This window comes from Nesoenas mayeri (assembly GCF_963082525.1).
Source record: "Nesoenas mayeri genome assembly, chromosome: 2".
NCBI classification, from domain to species: domain Eukaryota; kingdom Metazoa; phylum Chordata; class Aves; order Columbiformes; family Columbidae; genus Nesoenas; species Nesoenas mayeri.
In genome coordinates, this window is record NC_137543.1 from 87,959,437 (window position 1) to 87,979,355 (window position 19,919).

The 19,919-nt window shown below is 42.1% G+C and overlaps 1 protein-coding gene across 1 annotated transcript; it reads right to left on the bottom strand.

The window, feature by feature from the left end:
• Positions 1-561: 561 nt before the first annotated feature.
• Positions 562-18,699, bottom strand: LOC308037845 (uncharacterized protein; the record flags this gene model as incomplete). The annotated part of the gene is given in 6 exon segments (XM_080339884.1): positions 562-1,268; positions 6,441-6,483; positions 6,485-6,535; positions 6,538-6,564; positions 14,967-15,120; positions 18,584-18,699. Coding segments are annotated over 6 exon segments (1,098 nt in total).
• Positions 18,700-19,919: the final 1,220 nt, after the last annotated feature.

A 19,919-nucleotide genomic window follows, 5' to 3' on the forward strand; every position in this document is an offset into this window, starting at 1 on the left:
GCCCCCGTGACTCAGAAAGATAAAACGCTTCAGCAGCCCAAGCAAAACGGGTCACAAGTGTAGCTTTGGTTGTGATTCAGAAATACGCTTGGGCATCCTTTGCTTCGTGAGCGGTGTGGCGTGAGGCAACAGGATGCACCCACAGGCGCAGGATCTGTGCAAGGCTGCTGGGCAGAGCTGCCTGCCCGTCCCAGCTCTGTGTTCAGTTCCTTCTGTCGTGGGAGAGGAAAGGAACGGGCTGTTCGGCAGCACTGTGGTTGCACCTGTTAACAGCCCATGGGTGTCTGGATTTGCCCTGTGCAGGATGAAAACATTACAATCAAACACATTATAAATGCAGGAGTCCAGTTTAAGAGACTGATGCAAAAACAACTTGTTAAAACTGTCTCTCCATGTGAATTTTATTACTTCATGGTATAGCAGTACTGTTACGTTTGGTGATACACACTTCAGCACCTTGTAGGACAACACATTGTGCACTGGTGGCTCATTTAGCATGTGAAGTCCAGTGTATGTCCCTTGCTGAAGCTCCATCTCTCTGGCACAGCCCCAGAGCCGACTTCACACTAACGTGGCAAGAGCCTGGACGTTGTGGGAGCTTTCGGAGGTGCTGTGGACAGCATGGTGGTTTCGCATGCTTTTGTCTCTAACGTTGCTTTTGGGGCTGTGCAGAGCCGCGGCCGCGTGGCTCTGGCAGGCCCGGACGGTTTGAGTAGCAAGGACGCAGACCACAAAGCTGGCGAAGTACAGACAGGCGGCAGCTACGCCAAAAAGGCCGACGGCCGCGTCGCCGCCCTGGACCACGCAGTTCATGGAGGTGTAGCCACGGCGCGCGTACAGCCTCTCCCGCCGTTTGCAGACGTCCGTGGCGTTCACCTGGCTGACCACGTGGAGGTAGAGCCCAACCGCCGCCACGTACGCCACGCCGGCCAGCAGGTTGAAAGCGCATTCGCCCACCAGCAGCCCCATCCTGAGCTGCTGGATGGGCTTGGCGCCCACCACAAGGAAGACGAGGGTGAGCGCTGCCGCCGTCAGGCTGAAGGCTACGCCGCCGTACACGCAAGGGGCTCTTATCTGGGTGAACTGCATGTCCAGCTCCCTCACCTCCCGCAGCTCCGTGCCCTCAAAGGGGCTGTATGCCGAATTCAGGCTGAAGGACCCGGTGCCGAAGCCACCAAGGGAGGTGAAGCCTGCGACAGAGGCTTGCGCGGCGCCCACGCAAATCAGCACCAGCAGGTTCACTGTGATCTCCACAAACTTCAAAATGCCTGTTAGGAGCGGAAAGGTGGGAATAGGTGTCAAAAACAATGTCCTGTGCAAACTGGGGGTAACAGAGGGGCATCAAAACCATAGGCAGAGAGCCCTGTTCCTCATGGCTGCAGCTACAGAACAGCCCTGCTTTTTTTTAAAAAAAAGAGTGATCTGTCATGGGTACACTTTGGAAGTTGGGCAAATAACTTTTTTTAATTTGTCAGTGTGCTTGATAAATGGATCTTCATGCAGGGAAAGAAATCCATAAAAGATTTTACTGTGCTTGTGTTACTGCCAAGGCAAAGCGCACAGCGATTGTGTTTTGGCCTGTAACTACTTGGCATAAACACACTGAGCAAGAAATATCCAGTATGAGCAGAATGCCGAGGTTAAAGCTGACAAAAACCTAGAAGCTTCTAATGGTCTAAAAAATGGTGCAACTTATTTAGGTACTTTAAAATGTGTTTACTGCTTTAACGTACAGCTTTTTTTTGGTCTTTGTAAGTGTCCATTGATTTAAATGTATTATCTAACCAGATGCAACTTTCACTTCATCTCCTTCAGAGATAAAACCTCTTCATAAATCTGAAGCAGCAGTTCCCAATATTTCACATAAAAAAGGAGGGAGAGAGAAGGAGGCAAAACCACCTTATATGCGGAGGTAAGTGAATTTGGTACCATTTAATGCATTCTCTTCCACACCTCTATCTTCAGAAGAAAGTCTTATGACTTCTGAGCTGACTTCTTTTTCTTATGTTATGCCTGATAAAGGTAACCAAAGTTTTTTAAGGAGAGAGAAAAATAAAAAGTGGCCAAATTACTTCTTTTTGTAGTAGCTGCCTGTTAGGAAGGAGCAGCATCTGTTAGATAAATCTGATCATTCTGTGACAGCTCACTAGGGGTCAGACTAAGATTAGTAAACATGACGGATGTTGAAGCATAGCATAGCTGGAGTTGCCTATTCGGGAAATTAAAACCCCTTGAGTATCACGCGTGTTGCTCCTCAAGTTCTGAAGCTAATTACAGAATGGAGAATCTTATTCCATTGCAGTCTGACAGCCAAGAACGTAAGACGCTTGACACAGTGGTCCTATATTTGTCTTTAAAGTGGGGCAAGATCTGCGGTTTGCATTCAGACTTCTATTTTATGCTCCTAACATTGATCAGCATGGCATTTTCCTCTTGAGCAATGGCTCAGTTGCTGTCAAAACTGTACAGGCTTGAAAAGAAAAGGACTGAAGCGGCACACAAGAGAATTAGGCAAATTCCTCTCTTGTGCTGCCAGATGCTTCTAACCAAAGCGAGCCAGTGACAGCCACCATGAAGGATTATTGGATATTCCCATTCTGCCCATTCTTATTCCCCCCACAGAGGGCAGAGGTAACGAGCACCTTCCTGCTGCTGCTGCTGCTCTTCGCTGGAAGGTGCTTGCGATGGTCTGACAAGGGCCTTTGGCCCTGCACCCAGACTGGTCCCCTCACTTCTGCTAATGCAGCTATAGGTAGGTACTGAGCCCATTCACATCATGGCCCTGCAAATCATCCCAGAAGCATAAAGGGGAGCAGTGAAAAAGCTCGTAATACCTGGGAACAGAGTATCTCAGGTTCAGCGTGCTCCCGTGTGCATCATGTGCATGTGTATTTGCACATGTGTGTGTGTCTATACACACATACACAAGCACATACATAGACCTCATATCCTAAAAAGAATTCAGCAGAGCAGCCTGAGAAATGAAGTATTCTTGTTGAGAAGGAACTAAGTATGCAGTTCTGTGTATGTCTTCTTCAGAGGCGATGCTGGTTTCTGCATGACAACTTGCCTTTTCCTTGACCATTTCTGTGGAACAGAGCAATAACCATGCTGGTTACCAAACGTGTTCAGGAGGGTTTTCCACCAAAGGAAGTATTTCTGAAACTAAATATGAGGAGAAATTTAAATTTCATTCTGTGAGACAGCATTTGGGACTGCTTGTGCGAAATTCAAATAATGCAGCCAAAAGACTCCAAGATTTTCATGGGTGCAGAGTCATCACTTTACCAGGACTCTTCAAAATGTTTTAAAAGATAATAGCTGTATAGGACATTCATTGGAACCGGACCAGATATTTTTTGCCTGCTCAGTTGAGCTGTACAATATGCCTTCCAAATGCAGGGAGTCAACTTGGGCCCTCAGGGCCCTTGGACGGTGTTGGCAGCAGAAGGCCACTTCCCTTTTTATGGGCTGACTACTGATTCCATAGATGTTCCATCAAGACGCAGTTTTTACATGTCTACAGGGAGGAAAGACCATTTGATTAAGGGAAACATAAACTTTAAATATGTTTGGGAACTTGGAAGATGGGAATACATGACGAGTCAGCTTTCTTCTACTGCTGTCTTCAGAATTCACCTTTTGCTTATGACTGGCAAGGTACTCTGACCCACTGAGTATCAACATTTCCTGTACATCACCTCACTGAGCTTTAGAAAAGGCAATTTTCTGTTGTCCAAGTAGTCAGCACCTGCTGCTAACCTCTCCACATTTATAACTGAACCCAGTCCTCAACGACGCTGCTCCAAAACTTATGTATTCACACTAATTCTGTATGCAACACCTTGTCTTCACTTGGCTGATTGCTGCTATCACAGTACTCTTTGTTGATGGGATGGCAAATACAATAAGTGTACAACAACTGTATTTTTAACTGTGGCAGTAGATGCTTTAATGGCATCCTTGAAATATTTCTGTAGACAGGGCATTCAGGTTGGGCAGGTTTTGTATGTACCTGTATTGTTTTCACACACGCCTGCTGTACAATTGATTAGAGTAACTAAACAATGGAGAGAGGTTCATTAGCAGTTACTCTGCCAGTTATTTGCAACACATGGATTAACTTTAAAAAAAAAAAACAACAAACCTGCAGTAATAAAGCCTCTTGTATTACAGAAAATCCTAAAATTATGAGCAGTATGTAGTATGGAGCTGTGAATTGCAGGTCTACAATGACTACCAGCAGGGTTTGTGAAAGTAGCAGACAATTAGTGGAAATCCCCAAGGCCTTGTACAATCATCAGGGCTTTGGTGGAAATATGAAGCCCTACACTATGTTTAGATCTTGAGCCAAGCGCCTCAAAAGCCTCATACAACCTTCATCTCTGATAGTTACAAGCTGACACCAAATCTACCATACTAATAAGATAGACAGACTTGAGAAATAAGGAATAAAAGGATAGTTAAGTTTTTAATCTTAGCTCTGTCAGGGTATGCTAACACACACACACACGCTAGCAGTGATCTATGTCAAGCAGTTTACTGCAGGCAGAAAGGGCTGAGCTCAAAAGCCAGGCTTCTGAGTCTGTGCTGCCATTCCTGCTTTCAGAGGCTTGTTAGCTACCTCATCTTGGAGTTTTAGCTGCAGAAACTAGACTGCCAAAAGGTCTTCCTAAGGGGAAGTTACTTATCTCTTAAAACTATTCCTTATTTCCACGCAACAACAAACACATTGCAAGACCTGCATGTAAAATGACAGGTCTGACAATCTTATAAGTGCACTGGTTTGGTTATTCTTTTCCTTTCTCAAGTTCAAAATCTTGGGATCTACCTAAAACGCTACTGATTTGTATTAAAAAGATCACAGTGAACAGCTGGCTTTGGGAACCAGCCCTCTCTGTACTGAGCAAGCAGTGAGATTCAAGTCTGGGCTCCCAGGTTTCCATTGCCTTTCCCACGCTTCTTTCCTGCACGGTTTTTCAACACAGAAAGCAAGAAGAATGGCTGCAACCTAAAAGACAGTGGGTGTTGCCAGAGCTTTCCAGAGAATTTTTTCATTAATTCCATGAAATCTAAATCTGCAATGGATAGTAACTTCAATGCATCATACTTGTTAACTTTGTTTGAATCCAATATTTTTTTTTTTCTGAGAGTAAGCTAAGCTCCTGCTATGACAAACAGCGGCCTTCCAATTTATACTATTAATCTACTATGCACTTTTTCTTGCCCTTCTACACCAGGTGTGCATTGAGCTATTGCCATGGTATTAACCCACTGATAAATGGTTTTCTCTGTCAAATAGTGGGTTCGAACGTGCAGCAAAGCAACAAGGCAGGTACAGATCCACAGGCAGCTGACCTTACCCATGACTGGGCAGTCATCACTTTTCTCCCTTGCCCAGTAACAACTTCAGCCTAGTACTAGGTTCTTCCAAGAGCTGTTTTAATGCATTTTAAATAGCAGGAAACGATTCAACTCTTTTCTTGTGTGCTGCTGTTTTTTCCTGCAACTTTAGCAACACAGAGTGACTCACGGAGTATCTGATGAGCAACCATGCTGGCATGAGTTTAGCAGGGGAAATAACACAGCAGGACCGGAGAGGGCCCAGAAACTCCTTTTCAGGTGAGGTGAGCTGTTAAATCTGCATGCTCTGCCTCATAAAACTACACTGTGGCTGGGCACGTGGTACCCAGTAACTCAAATGTGTCTCGTGCATTGGAAGCTGCGAGGAGGCTTTTCCATCCAGGCACCGTGGCAAGGTGTCAGGATCACAGCGTGTGTATGTATATGTGTACCTAAAGTAAAATGGTCAGTTAATGTTTGTTCCTATGTTTCTGCAGCTGACAGAAATGAATCTGCAGGACAGTCAGATCTGGCTGTTTCTGTTGAGCTCCCTGGATCCCACGAGGGCCTGACTAAGAGACGAGGCCTTCAAAGCGTCTCCCACCACTGCACCTTACCACAGGAGTCACTTTTTTGCTCTGACTGCACACAGACTCTTTCTCCTGTCTCTTTGGGTATCATTCCCTCATCTTGAGTCAACTTCCCTGTGTGCTTTTAAGACACTTTGTGTTTGCCTTTCTCCATTCTGGCTTCATCGGCAAGCCATGTGCCACTGGGACCAGTGGGACCCAGCCGGCAGCCCTGGGGGTGCCAGACTGTCCCTTGGGGACACCCTGACCCTGGCCACAGGGCAGCCACACAGGTCGGTGGTGCTCATGTCACATCCCCTGAGGAACTGGTCCAGGAGAAGAGAAGAGAGAAGTCAGAGGCTACAACACACACATTAAAAATCATTCTCCCCGTCTTTCTCACTGAAAGTTGTCTTTTGGGTTGGTTACTTTGTTTTCCCTAGTTTAGGTAGCTTTCCACTTTTCAGATGTATTTTTTTTTTTTCCCAAAGGAGCAGACAAGTATTTTGACCATATATAGCGACTTACAAAAGCAGTAGTCAGTCCTGAAAAGGATCTCAAATACTGAACTTCTCTCGCCAGCGCAGGTTTGGCAATCCCCAGAGAGTAAAGGCACAGCTCAACACGCAGCTTTGGTCACCTCTCTGCTAAACTGAGTCAGTGGTGAGAGGAATAGATAAGGGAGAAAGGGGAGAAAATGTTAAAGGAAAGAGGGGTTTTGTTTTGCTTTTGGAAAGGGATAAAACTGTGACAGAAACCAAAACAGTGGGGAGAACTGAACAAGGCAAATGAAATGGAGACAACAGTCACAACAGATTAAAAATATTAAATCTACGTGCAAAGTATTAAAAAAGCTTGCTAATGGTATTATTCCCCTTATGTATGCAAGTAAAAAGCAAGATCTCACTGAAACCATTAACAAGAACTCAACCAGCTTCACTGATGCAGCATCAGGTCAATACACAGCTTTGTACACAATACACAAACAAATCCCCCCTCAGCCCCCACCCCACCATTGTTTTTGTAGGTCTGTGTGTTATTCAGCCAGTGGTGGGATTTAGCTTTCATCGAGTTATGCTTAAATATCCCTAAAGGAGTAATATTCAAAGGCAGAAAAAAAAACCCACAACCCAACCCTAAAACACAAGAGTTAGGCAATGTAACACCAAGAGTTATTCACTGAATCTTGGCTTTCCAAAGTACCCAAGGGAGCTACATATTTGGAGACAACTGCATTTAAAGGGCATGTAAGTGCCCATCACACTTATAGTCATTTGAGATATCTGTCTTACTGGAAATCGATGGAAAAAATAGCTAAAAACTGGGAAAATTAAATGATTTGTGTGTTCTGGAAAGAAGTGTTATTATTATCTTTTAATAACTTGTCCCTCTTTAGTCAAGATAATCACTCCATTAGGAAATCTCAAAGGATGACCAGCCTTGTTTTTAATGATTCAGAGAAGCCTTATGTTCACAATCAGAGTGTGCAGATCCAAGTGCATTGTCCTGGGGCTGTTTTGTGTATCATCTTCCCTTAAAGAACTACTGTCCCACCTGCTCTATTCCTTCTACTTAATACCCTCCCATCCTCTCAACAGCGCTGTCCAATTTTCACAGGAAAGGGTGGACTTAATTCAGAGAACCAGTGCGTCAGCCTCTATCCCCACACAGCTTCCCACCACTGTATGACACTAACATTTACTTGCCGTCAAGACACAGTTTCAGTACAACCCAGCCCCTGTGTGGGAACAGCAGCTCTGGTTTACTTGGTCCCAGTAGTTCCTTAAAGTATCCCTTCTAGCATGTGCTTGATTTCTCTCCTGTCAACCAAGCATGAGTCATCTTCCACAAATTTGGAGAGGGTGGGAAGCAAAAGGTCTTACATTAAACTGTAGCACTTGGCAATACTGATTTAAATACAATGGGTGTAAAAGGCTGTACATGTAGTTGTAGCACTGGTAGGTCTCTGCATGGCCACCTCATGTTCTGCATTTGAGGAAATGGCCTTTTTTCTTCTTGATTAACCCATAGTGCTTTCAAGTAGGAAACAAATACCCTGGTATCAAAGCAAACTTGCAGGAGTGTGTGGTTTTTTTTTTTTTCCTAAGAGTTCAGAAAACAATAAAATACTCTTGCTCCTTATGCCAACTTTCCATAGCCACTCCCTCCATTTGAAGTGAAACTGAGCCACCCTTAACAAGTTCAAAGACTAGGATGCTATTGCTCTTTAAGTAATCACAGTCTGGCACAGAAGGTAGGGCAGGTTGGAGGAACCTGTGAACCTGAACTTCTCATTCACTTTACCAATCGTGGGTTGTCACACCTGGTGAGCAACATTCCAGACTGGGTGGGTTTTTCTCCTTTAAGTGAGCTGAGATCACCTGCTCAAGAAATACAGCTACATTCAATATACAGTCAGTCTGCTGTATCAATTAGCTCTGAGAACCACCTTTTAAAGGGAAAATCTGGTTCCCAGATTTTGGGTCAAGTGTGGGCAAAACAAACCCAGTGGTCTCACAAGAAAGATGGTGCAACTCCTGTTCTATACTGGTAGAGAGCAGACTTAACTAAGATTTCCCAGGAAGGAAGCAAGGACTAGAGTCCAACACACACCTAACAGCTACTATAACATCAACTTTGCCAGTATCTTCCCCTGCCCCCTTAAGTGACTCTTCCCAGTTGCAGTTCTCCCCTCTCTAAAAACAATCATGTAGATGGTAGCATAACGCCAAGAAGCAGACAAAAAAAAGTTTGATATAAAGATGTGGGCAGAGTGAAGTCCCATATGTTGGCAGGGCAACAGTTTACTAAAGGTAACATTTGGCATCTGCAACTCGTGTAGCTCCCCTGCATGTTTTTATAGAGGTGACTGCTCACGGCTGGTTGTATTGCACAGCAAACAGGACTTACCTCCAAGTGAATTCTGTGAAATACTTTAACTTCAGAACAGGAAGGTTACCTGCAGCTCTGCCACTGTATCTTGTTACTGTGCAATTTTAATTAAGCATTTTGAATAACTGGGATTATTTTAATCCGTACAGCTCTGCCCAGTTCCCACTGCTGATATCCCTGTCTTCACAATTACAAGATTGAAAAACTGCATGGTAAATTCACGCAGTCATACCATATTTAAAACACACTTTGTAACAGATAGAAGGAGGAAGCCATCTCATTACAAATGAGACTATAGGGGACCTTAGTTTTCCCTTCTTAAAGCAGAAATACGTTGAAATTAACTGCCACAGAAACAGTGTATGACAGCTTTGAGCACAATTGAAAAGAGCTAAGTATGGCAGACTGCAGGGATAAAACATGAAAACACAGATTACAAAATACAGCAGTTCTAACCCTCTTGGATGAATCCTCAAAAATGTGGGTATCGCGCTGAACGCACTGCTGAAAAGATCTAAAGTGCTGCTGAATGTGCTTATCAAATGCTTGTTTTCATCCACAAAGTTACCTGCATTATGTACATTTAACGACCCTTCAGTGCTTTTGAACATACATAACTGATGTTACAGAAGGTTTTTTGCTTTAGTCCAATGCCTCCTGCAGACCACTGTCCTCCCCCACCATCTCCACGGCATTGGAAAGGATACAAACGCTCTGCAAAATACTTTGCCCTCCTACTCCTGTGTCTGACTCCAAGAAGAATGGTATCAGGACATCATAGCAGCAGCATATTGGTTGGGAACAATAGGGTAATTCAAACCGAGTGTCTGTTATTGTGAACCCTGTGTTTAGGGTGACTTTTCATCTCAGTATTTTTTCTAGTCTATGAGTGTCTGCCAGCATCCATAGCTACAGGGAAAAAAAATTGGACTCTGTTTTGTAAAAACAAAAGCTTATAGAAGTTTACATTTGAATTAATGCTGGCTTGTTAAAGCATGAATGTATCCTGGAGAAAGTCATTGTTACTCCCTAATTCTATTTCCTCCTCCAGATAAATTCAGTTTGATACTTCCTCCCGGCTGTCCTTGAAATCAGAAACTTTTCTTGTTGTTCCAAGCCATAATGCTGTCTTTTTCTGAGAGGAAATTGGTCTGAAGGTTTTAACAATTGTGGATGTTAGAATGCAGGCTAAAGACATGATTGTTTGGAAGTGCCTACAATATGCTTAAGAAATCTGACACTATTCATTGCGCCTCTTTAAACTGTATTAATGGCAGCAAAGAACAGGGATTCAATTATACTTGCTCCCCCACAAACTGTTTTATAATCTTTTTAGTGCTGTCTCCCTCAAATGCTAAGTGAGTTGAAGAATTTAAAAAAAAGAAAAGAAAAAAGTTACTTAGCTCAGAAATTATGACCAGCACAGTTCAGTTCTACACAAGGCAAAAGTGCAGGCATTTCCCAAGTCACATACTGATCGAAGATGGGAAAAACAGTCTACCCTCAGTGTTTAAGCAAAACTAAAGAAATTGTTATCTTGCAATTGCATTGCTCCACCTCTTTCATACCAATATACATGATAAAAAGAAAATGAAAAGTTTTCAAGGTCAAGTGACCAAATATCTATGACCAGTTCAACACTGGCAATTCATTCTTGGGTTTGAGTCAGGTTTTGCGCTCTCAGGTGAAGGAAGCAGCATGGCAGCCAGAACCAAACACTGAATCTGGTTATATTTTCAAAGGACTTAAGAAATTTTACCTGTTCTGTGACAAGCAAGTTGAATGTTTTCCTCTGAAATAATTTCAGCTCTAAGTATCTCCAGGCCAAAAACTCTTGTCATTTTCAATGATGTGTGCTGCTATAAATGGCACACACCATTGTGAATGAGTTGTAAGAAATGGTTATTGCAAGCAGTGGCTCCTCAGTTGATGGGAAGTTCGTCTTTATCAGGAACAGTTTATTTCCAATTCCCATTTAATTCTATAGAGCATCTAGACAGCTTGACACTGCTCTATTAGCTGTTCCTTCAGTCTCCTTCACTACTACAGGAACAGAAGGTGGCAGACTTCTCTATTTCTGGTGCCTTTTGAATCTGTAATCTGCAGATATGCAATGTGACATCCCTATGGAAAAATAAAAACGTACAGAAACTAGATATAAAGATAGCATAGCAGGGAAGTCAAAAGTTTGTTAGAGGGAAGTATTTTGAAAGAATCAGACAATATATTTCTAAAAAGCTGATGACAAGGCCTCTAGCCAAAGGCTCTAAAATGACGCGAGCTCCTGTGAGGTGAAAGGAAAGACCTCTCACAGATTAGTAGTGGTTAAAAGAAAATAAAGACTAAGAGGAAACAACCTTTTTTAAACAAGTTAAGAGAGAAACCTGTGCTGCCTGTTGCTAGTTGTGCCCATGTTAGCAATGCAATGGGAGTGGGTCTGCAGAGTGAAAAAGTTGGAGCTGAAGACCCAGGGGATTTTATGGGGAGAGAGAAGTACTTCATTTTAGCTCTAGTTTGGTCCAAAGGACAGAGTGACTGCTAGTAGTTACAGCTCATCCTCTCATTCAGTTTTATCTGAAGGAAATATAGTTTGTGCATCCTGAGATTGCTTTGCAACATGACCCAAAGAACTACAAGTGGGGGCTCCAAAGAGATTCAGCTCAGAAGTACACACCAAAAAATGTAGTAGATGCACAGTCTAATGATTTGGGGAAAAAAAAAAAAGTGAGATTGTGAAGTAGGTTTTAATAATAATAACACAAAACTCTTCCATGGTTGCAACTGTAAAACTGGTAGGCTACTGAGAGTTCAAGCTCTTGAATGAAAAATTAATGAAATCAGTGTCTGATAAGCAACTTTGTATTTCACGCATGTACACAAACACCCCCTCATCTGCAAAAGTGCACAGATTGGGCTCTAAACAAATAATTTCCACTCAGGAAAGACATCGGGTATCCTCCTCTGAAAACATCAGCTCAGTGTTCACTGACAGTTAAACATCAGGTGAAAAGCCAGGAAGCATCAGGCTACAACTACAGAACCAGGAGCTTTATGCAGATGCCCGACTCCCTTGGGAACTTATCTGGAATTCTGAGTGCAATTCTGGCCAGCCCAACTCAAAAGGATATGATGGATCTGGAAAAGCTATAAGGTTGGCAAGCTAGCCAAAACTGGGAACACTTAACTCCTGGTAAGAACAGAACTGACTATTCACCAATCGATGAAGAAGCGATAGGAACGCAGTGACAGGGAGAAAGGGAAGACTTCCCTCTAAAATAACAAATCTCATGGAGAAGGTGACTATATGAGATTATCATTAGGTATTGTGGTTACCACCAGAAAACAGGCACCTTCTTTAAAACTTTTTAAGGAAGAAGATAGTACTTCTTTGAGTGGCACAGAGAGGTAAACTGTGGAACTCCTTGTCATACAGTAACATGGAGGCCAAACCTGTTCAAAAGGGGATTCAGAAAAGGATTAACCAAATTTGATAGGTCTTTAAAGAGGTATTACATAACAGAAGTGAACACAATTTTCCAGTTCAGACAATTCCACCAGTCTGAAATTTGGAGAGTATTCCAGAGGACAGCTCACCCTCTGCTGGTGCAAGCTCTCATGGTCCTCCTACATTTGCACTCCAGTACGGTGTTTGAGAGGATGCGTAATTAGGTGCCTCATGCGATCCAGTACTGCCAGACACGTAATCCTACCTGAATAGCTTTGCATAAGTATTGCTCATATAGCATTTTAAGAGATTGTTGTTTTCTTCTGTTTTCAAAATGAAAGGATTAAAAAGGAGCAGAGTATTTAGAAGTTTCTTAGATGGTATCAAATGTTCCTACTGGCAGAAGAGGTCAGTATTAGTTGTTTCTTCCATTATATTTGAGTGGGTTTATTGTCTTAATGCAGTCGTGGGAAAAATATATATAAAGAAAGGGGTGGGCATACGGGAGGGAAGGTGGGAATAACAAAGACAGGAGAACTATGTCCTTTCTGCTGCCACTTACAGCTAAGGTGTTAGAAGGATCCTTGCAAAAATAACTGCCTATTTCTGAAACTCAGGCTTTTTTGGGATATTGCTAGTGAAAAACATGGATGAAGAGGGTGGTATCTGGGTGAAGCAAATACTCTTCAGAACTCTGGTTGTTTAGAATTCCTCTTTAGTTTGCTAAACTGGTCAACATGCACAAAGAGCATAAGTATATTTGCAGGGCAAAAGAGAAAAAAACAAAACCAAAACCAACAACATAGGGAAAGTACAGTGATGCATAGTCAGACACTGAGGTTCACATTTCAGTTGTTGCTTGGGTACATCACTTGATTTCCCAGCCTTGTTTGATACAAGTTTATTTTAGAATTACAGTGATCGGGAAGTGGGAATTTCACCAGCGTGCTGATAAATCACTGGCAAAGAGATGGTTAAGAAGTATTTACAGGAATATTTAATGCCGTAAGAAGTTGTAGCTCACACATACTGACTTCTTAATAAACAATTCATGTAGCTTTTCATTATAATATTTACTAGGACTGCAGGGAATATAGAATTCTGCAAAAATATCCTAGGAAATTCTGCTAAATCTTGGTACTTTGAAAGACTAAACAGGGGAGTAACATTCTCATAATCTTACCCAGTATCTTTTCATTTTTTGAAGGAAAACTGCTAATAAAAGGGTTTGTTTTCTATGTGATCCCTTTTTCCTCCTCCACTGCAAGCTCAGACATTGAGTTTTTGGAAAATACTGAGCAATACCTGGGGGAGGGGTGGGAGTTAAATCATCATCATCAACTGATGCATCTAAAACTAGGACATTTTGAAAATGTTAATCCTGTTTAATGCACTGAAATAATGAGAAGCAAATGCGGGGAAGAAAACCCCAGCAAGTCACATTAAGCTATCCCTAAGTCTAAACAAGCAGTGAAACTGAAAACTAAAAATAATTCACCACTTCATTTTTCTAAAGCTGTGATAAAATAAGGCATGGAGCTTTCTAGAGTTGCTCAGAGCAGTTAAAATAATTTAGTATTGTTGAAGAAGAAACTGCTGATACAGTTTTATTGGGGATAAAATATCAGTATCACTCTGTACCATTACATATGGTCTACTACCTGTTGGAGTTAAATTTCCTCAAGATGAAACTAATACTGCATACACAGAACATATTTATAAGAGAAAATAGTTCAGCTCACTCTTAAAGTTGTATTTATGTATAGAGGAATATTAAGAGCAAATTGAGTGTGTTACTTAAGTTTCCTTCATGGAGTGAAGAAATAATCAAACATTATGTATTTTAATTTACTTTCAACAACTAAACTCTTCATTTCTCTTTCCACCGGAGGACACTGAAAGGCTGTTTATTGACTTTGGCCAAAGACTTTGCATCTACCTACAAGTTCAAACTCAGACTACAGTGGGTCATTCCTACAAACAAGGCGAGAAAGCTCATTGTCCCAGAGGAGGGAAAACTTTAAAGAAGTAATGGATATTTTAGCGCCTTTTTTTTTTCAGTTTATGGGAATGAGTTCACTAAGTGTTAAGGTTGATTTCCTCCCACATTAATGCTGATTTCTCTGCTTGTTGTAGTCACTGTCTAGCTATGAAAAAGACCCAACTTATTTCTCAAGAGCTGGTTTATTGGATTAATGTTTTGTCTCCAGCAATGTTGCTTTATAAAGATGTATCAGTGATGACCAGATTAAATCCAGACTTGATAAAAAGTCCGAGAAGAATATGTCAGAAATAAACCAGCATCAAAGCTTCAACAGCCATCTTCAAATTGCCTACACACACAAATATCTATTTTATTCCTAAATCCCAAGGGTTAACTCTTGCTGCATAACCTAGGTGGTTACATGTATGACCCACTCTGATGCTCTGTATGCATATTCTGGAGATGCATTTTCAAGTATCTAAATATCTCCATAGATATTGCTTTTAGATGTCTAAAACATGCTAGTAACCCACAGTTCCGCCAGCCATTAACTTTCATTCTACCAGTTGTGGGTTGTTTTTTGTTTATTGGTTGGTTTTATTTGGGTTTTTTTTAAATATTCCCCTAGCTTTACTTTGCTGCGCTTCTAAACACAGAAACCAGGACAAGTTCTTGGAAGGAGAGGGGCAGGTGGCAGGCGGTAAGAATCTCACATACCTCTTGTTGTGCATACCTTTGAACACTTCATTGAGAAGGTTTCCTTGGGAGGATAACGTTCTGGTGGTGGGTCAAAATATTCCCGTGCTGTTCCTGAGGTTTTAGAGTAAGGGTCTGAGTGAACAGTGGAAGTCCTGGAGTGCTGCCCACCTCGGATGTCTTCTGTTGGTCTACAATGGAGTAAACAACTAATGTATATTAATCAGATCATGCTCTGTCTTGAATATTAGAATACAAGGAACTGGCAGGTGCTCCTGTTAGTGAAAGCAGCCAGCCTGTTTTGTAAGTATCTGACCTTTTTTGCTTGTGTGTTTTGAAAGCAAATATCCCAAATACTCGCATAAATCCATGTTCACAAGGATATTTGCACTTGGTTGTTTTTATTTTGGAAAACTGTATACTCACTGAGTAGGCTGGCAGAATTGTTCAGGTTACCTGCAAAAGGTTGCAAGGAGGAGGGTGCGGGGAGAGCTTCTGTTCCCATAAAAATGAGTAACAGCTTTTTGGTGGAAAATAAACGTTTTCAGCTAGTCCACAGCAGCCCAGAGAATAAAAATGAGAAATATTTTCACATAATAAATGTGTAAAGTAGCACAACTATTTCATGTGTAACCATTTTGTCACGTTTGTACTTCCAATTACTGAGTCTCACAACGATGACTTCTAAAAGAATGAAAGCTATTAAAAGAAACAGATAATAATTTTTAAATGGCGGAAAAAATGCCTATTTAAATATTTCTCTCTCTTTTTTGAAGTCTTGGATGATATTTGAAGAGGAATCTAAAACTGACCCCCAAAAATCAATTTCTCATGTCTCCAATTAGACTCATTTGTATGCTTCAAAACTGAATTGTCCACTTTGCTGTGATGACATACAGCTCCACATCTGAAGCCTGATAATGGTTAAGGTTGGTGAGATTTAGATTATTCTATGCTAAAAGCAGAATTTGCCCTTTTTTAACTCAGATGAAAAGAAACATTGTCCATAAATTGTAACAGGAATAGTATCTGGTCTAACCTAAATGTTCTCGCTCATTTGAAGGAGAATCAGAACTTGCCTTTTTCAAGATAGAGCGGGGTGATTTTGTTATTAAAGGGTCTTTTAAGTCTCATTCAGCACTATTATTTTTAGAAGTCTTCTTCCTATGTAGATTTATCTTGAATTTCTTATCCACAGATCAGCATTTTTAACTGTAGTTTTGTTTCCTAGTATCACTGTACTTCACTAAGGTTTATCTTCATCCGATTCCAGATTCAGCTTACAAATATTATCTCATTCATCCACATTAAATCATGTCTTTGTAGTTTTTACATTTTAATTAAGACATTCAATAAGACCGATGCTAACATCTCTGCGTGTAGTTGCCAACAGCTATATTTGGCCGAAACATTTCTGATTTTTCTGACCTTTGTCTCGTGTCTTGTGCAACCACCAAAGCATCCTGCACAGCTGTGTCACATAAATTAAATAAGCTGTGTGATTTATAGGACTTCCAGTTAACTTGAAAGCAATCCCTTTGGTACTTCTGATGCAGCTGTGTCTCTCTATTGTATCCCGCTACTTGCCAGAAAATAAAACAAAAGAAAACAAAACAAAAACCCAAACCCTCATATTCACCAACAGAGTGCAATTAGGAAAAAAAAAAATTCTTTCAGATGCTTTTTTCCCTCACAATGGCCCATTTCTGGCCACCTTTGTTTTCCTTCAGGACTTTCCAGTTCCGGATAATGCAACTCTTTCTCCTCAGCAATGACAGGAAGCTTGCTATAGGAGTTTAAGACAAATGCTTTTGGATAGAGAAATACTCTGGCTAGAAAGTCTGGCTCACAAGGGATGAAAGCATTAGGCATCTAAATTACAGTTTCCATGAAACTCTTCTCATCTACTTCATTACAGTGTCTGGAGATCTTTTGGTCCATCAGCCTAAGTCTTCACCAAAATACTGAAACTTCCTTACAAAAGCAGCTGGTTTCGTTGTGAGAGCGAAGCAGCGGAAATGCTGTTACGTTAAGACAAACTCCATCAAAACAACTGATGGAAGAGTTTTTCAATTAGTTGTAGCGAGGGCTTGTGCCCCCCAGATTCCCAGCTTGACTCTAAGAATTATCTCCATGGCTGTGACAGATCTGCAGCTGCAGCTCTCCTTCCTCTAATCCTCAGTGGATACAGGGATGGTTTGCTGGCCTTTAGGGTCCTTCCACCAGTTTCCAGTCTACGTGTCCAGTCATTTAAAACCAACAGCAAAAACAAGAAGTCCAGAGAAACGCTTTAATAAGAAGTGGTGGTTTAATTTATAGCTGTCCTTTCACATGTTGCTTTTACCATGCTATGAAAAAAACAAACCTCCTCCCAAGAAACAACCACGCTGCACCACAGAAACAAAAACCCAACCCATTTTTTTTTTCCTCTTCACAGTGCAATTAATACACTCCTAGCATTTGCTGCTCTCACTTCTAACATGTTCAAGATAATTTAACTATATCCCTCTTGGTCTCTGCTTTTCCTACAGTCACACAGCTTCTGAGGATTATCCTTCTGCTGACCTTTGTTCCCATTTCTCTCCAATTTTTCATTATTTAAGAGAGACAGAAGAAAAATTCATTAGCTATTTTCATAATACAATAGTATTACCACCATCCAAATGTTTTATACTTAGCCGTAAGTAGCCCTTCTAGTCCACACAGTGCTCATAACTACTGCTTTTATTGTCATCCTGTTTTTCTTGCTAAAATGTATACTATCATTAAATACTTCAGTATCTCAGCTTTTCAATAATCTTAATTATATTTATTTCCTCTCCCTCATTGCTCTATTCTTAAATTGCCCTACAGTTGTGCCCCTAGAGACTGAACAGGAGTGATGAACACCTTACTGCCATGGCCAATTTGCCAGCGTTGCTTAGAGCTACAGACCTCTCTCTTACAATGCAGTCACTGGCATGAGCTCAAAATTAAACATCCTAAGCTCGCTTCAAATATTCTGTAAATTAGCCAAGCTGAAAACAGAAGTGTAATATCCTAAGAGTTTATTTCTCATTTCAAACCTTCTATTAGTTGATCTGCTTATTGTGTTGAAAGGGGCTGACCTGCTATCAAGTGCCACAAACAGTCTTAGACTCTTCAACAACTACCCGTTTATTGATTGTCACTCTAGAAATTAATTTTGTTTCAGATTAATATGAACTTGTTTACAGCTGAACTAGAGCAACCTAAGAGTTCTGTAAGTCTCTGTGCTGGTCACAGTCATGTAACCACTCTCATTTAAGCAATGCATATGTGGCAAGCCTTGGCTTGTTGTCACCTGCTGACCAGTCTCTTCAGGAATGGTACTAAGACACATGGCCAAACTTCACCTAATTATGACCCAACTTGATCCAGATAAGCCCAGGAAATTCACATCTTTGCCTGTGTCACACAGCCCATCTTTCTGTACCCTCCTGAGCCCAATACAATGAAAAAGGTTAAATTCTTAAGTGTAAAATAGTTCCCCAATTCCAAATGTCGCATGCTCATGCTTCATGATTTCAAGGCTGAGTAAATGCTTTCTCTACTATTCTTATATGAAGGTATTTAAAAACAAACAAACAAGATGACAGAGACCTGATACATTTCTTTAAGGTGATAAAGACATACCTTGTATTGTAGGGGTATGGTTTTCTCGCTCTTCTGTCTTCCTCGTATCTATCAGATCCATGGTCCTCATGGTGCCTGTACTGCTTATCTTGGTATCGTCTCCCAGCATGAGGCATCTTGTTTCTTACATGTATTCTTTCTTTCAAAGACAACTTCCTGAGCCAGAGAAACAAAACCGGTTCATTTTATAGCTCTGCTTAAAGTTATTCATTGACCAGCACTCACATCCATTTCACGCTGCTTCAAGACTTAGTACAGACTTCCTTAAGAAGTGAAAGAAGTAACACTCTTTAAACTACATGTAAAATAACTTCATTAAAGGAGGAAGCTTTTCTTTACATTTTCCTATTCATCGAGTAATTGTAATGCTTCTATATCCAACATTTATTGCGGTCAGCTTACTAAGCCTGCTCTGACTCTCCTGCCTTCGCTGCAAGGACAAGACATGGTGCTCACGACAGACATGAATCTTGGCTTCTCTGACGTTGTCTTGTACGTAAAGTATTAAACACAGCAAACAGCGATGCAGCTGCCAGCGAGGGCAGGGCCAACCTGAACGCGCAGGCTGGGACCTTTGTCCTGGATGTGTCTCAAAGGAGGGCACACACCGCTGTGAACAAGCGCAACACCAAACCTTGCCTGCGATCTGGATTTCAGGTAGGGGCAAAAATAAGTTTGCAGGAAGATATACCCTCGATAATTTGGTATTAAATATTAAAGAGATGTTTTTTCCAGAAAGTGCCTTCACTCTTTCCAGTGCAGTACACCTAAGCCCAAACGTGTACAATACACAAACAGTTTAAGCACCCAGGCAATCTTTATTTTCGTTTACCTTCAGCATTACCACAGAAGTGCTCGCATTAGCTTTGACTGATCAAGCTGAAGACTTGCTAAAGGACTCTCCTTCCCTCTCCTTAGGGTGTCGCCAAAGAGATAAGTCACTTTTTGTTTACGGCTAACAAAGCCACGCTGCCATCCTCCAGGGGAGCTCAGCTCCACTGCTCTGGGGCAGAGGCCCTTTAGCAAGAAGCAGCCGCACACCCTCCCCCAGGGGCGGCTTCTGCTGTTGGTCCCGTCTCCCCAGCGCCACGACCGCAAACCGAGACCTTCCCTTCACCTCCCGGCCCGAGGCCCGGCCGCGGGCAGCGCACAGCGGGCACCTCCCCAGGAACAGCGCTGTGCCCTTCGCTGTGCCCTTCGCTGCCCACCCGCGGCCCCGCACACCCCGTCCCGCAGCGGCCCCCGCCCCTGCCGCCCCTCACCTGAAGGGAGCGCAGAGCTCCGGCCCGCCCCGCAGCTGCTGCCGGGAGCAGCCGGGCCCGCCCTCTCCTCCCCG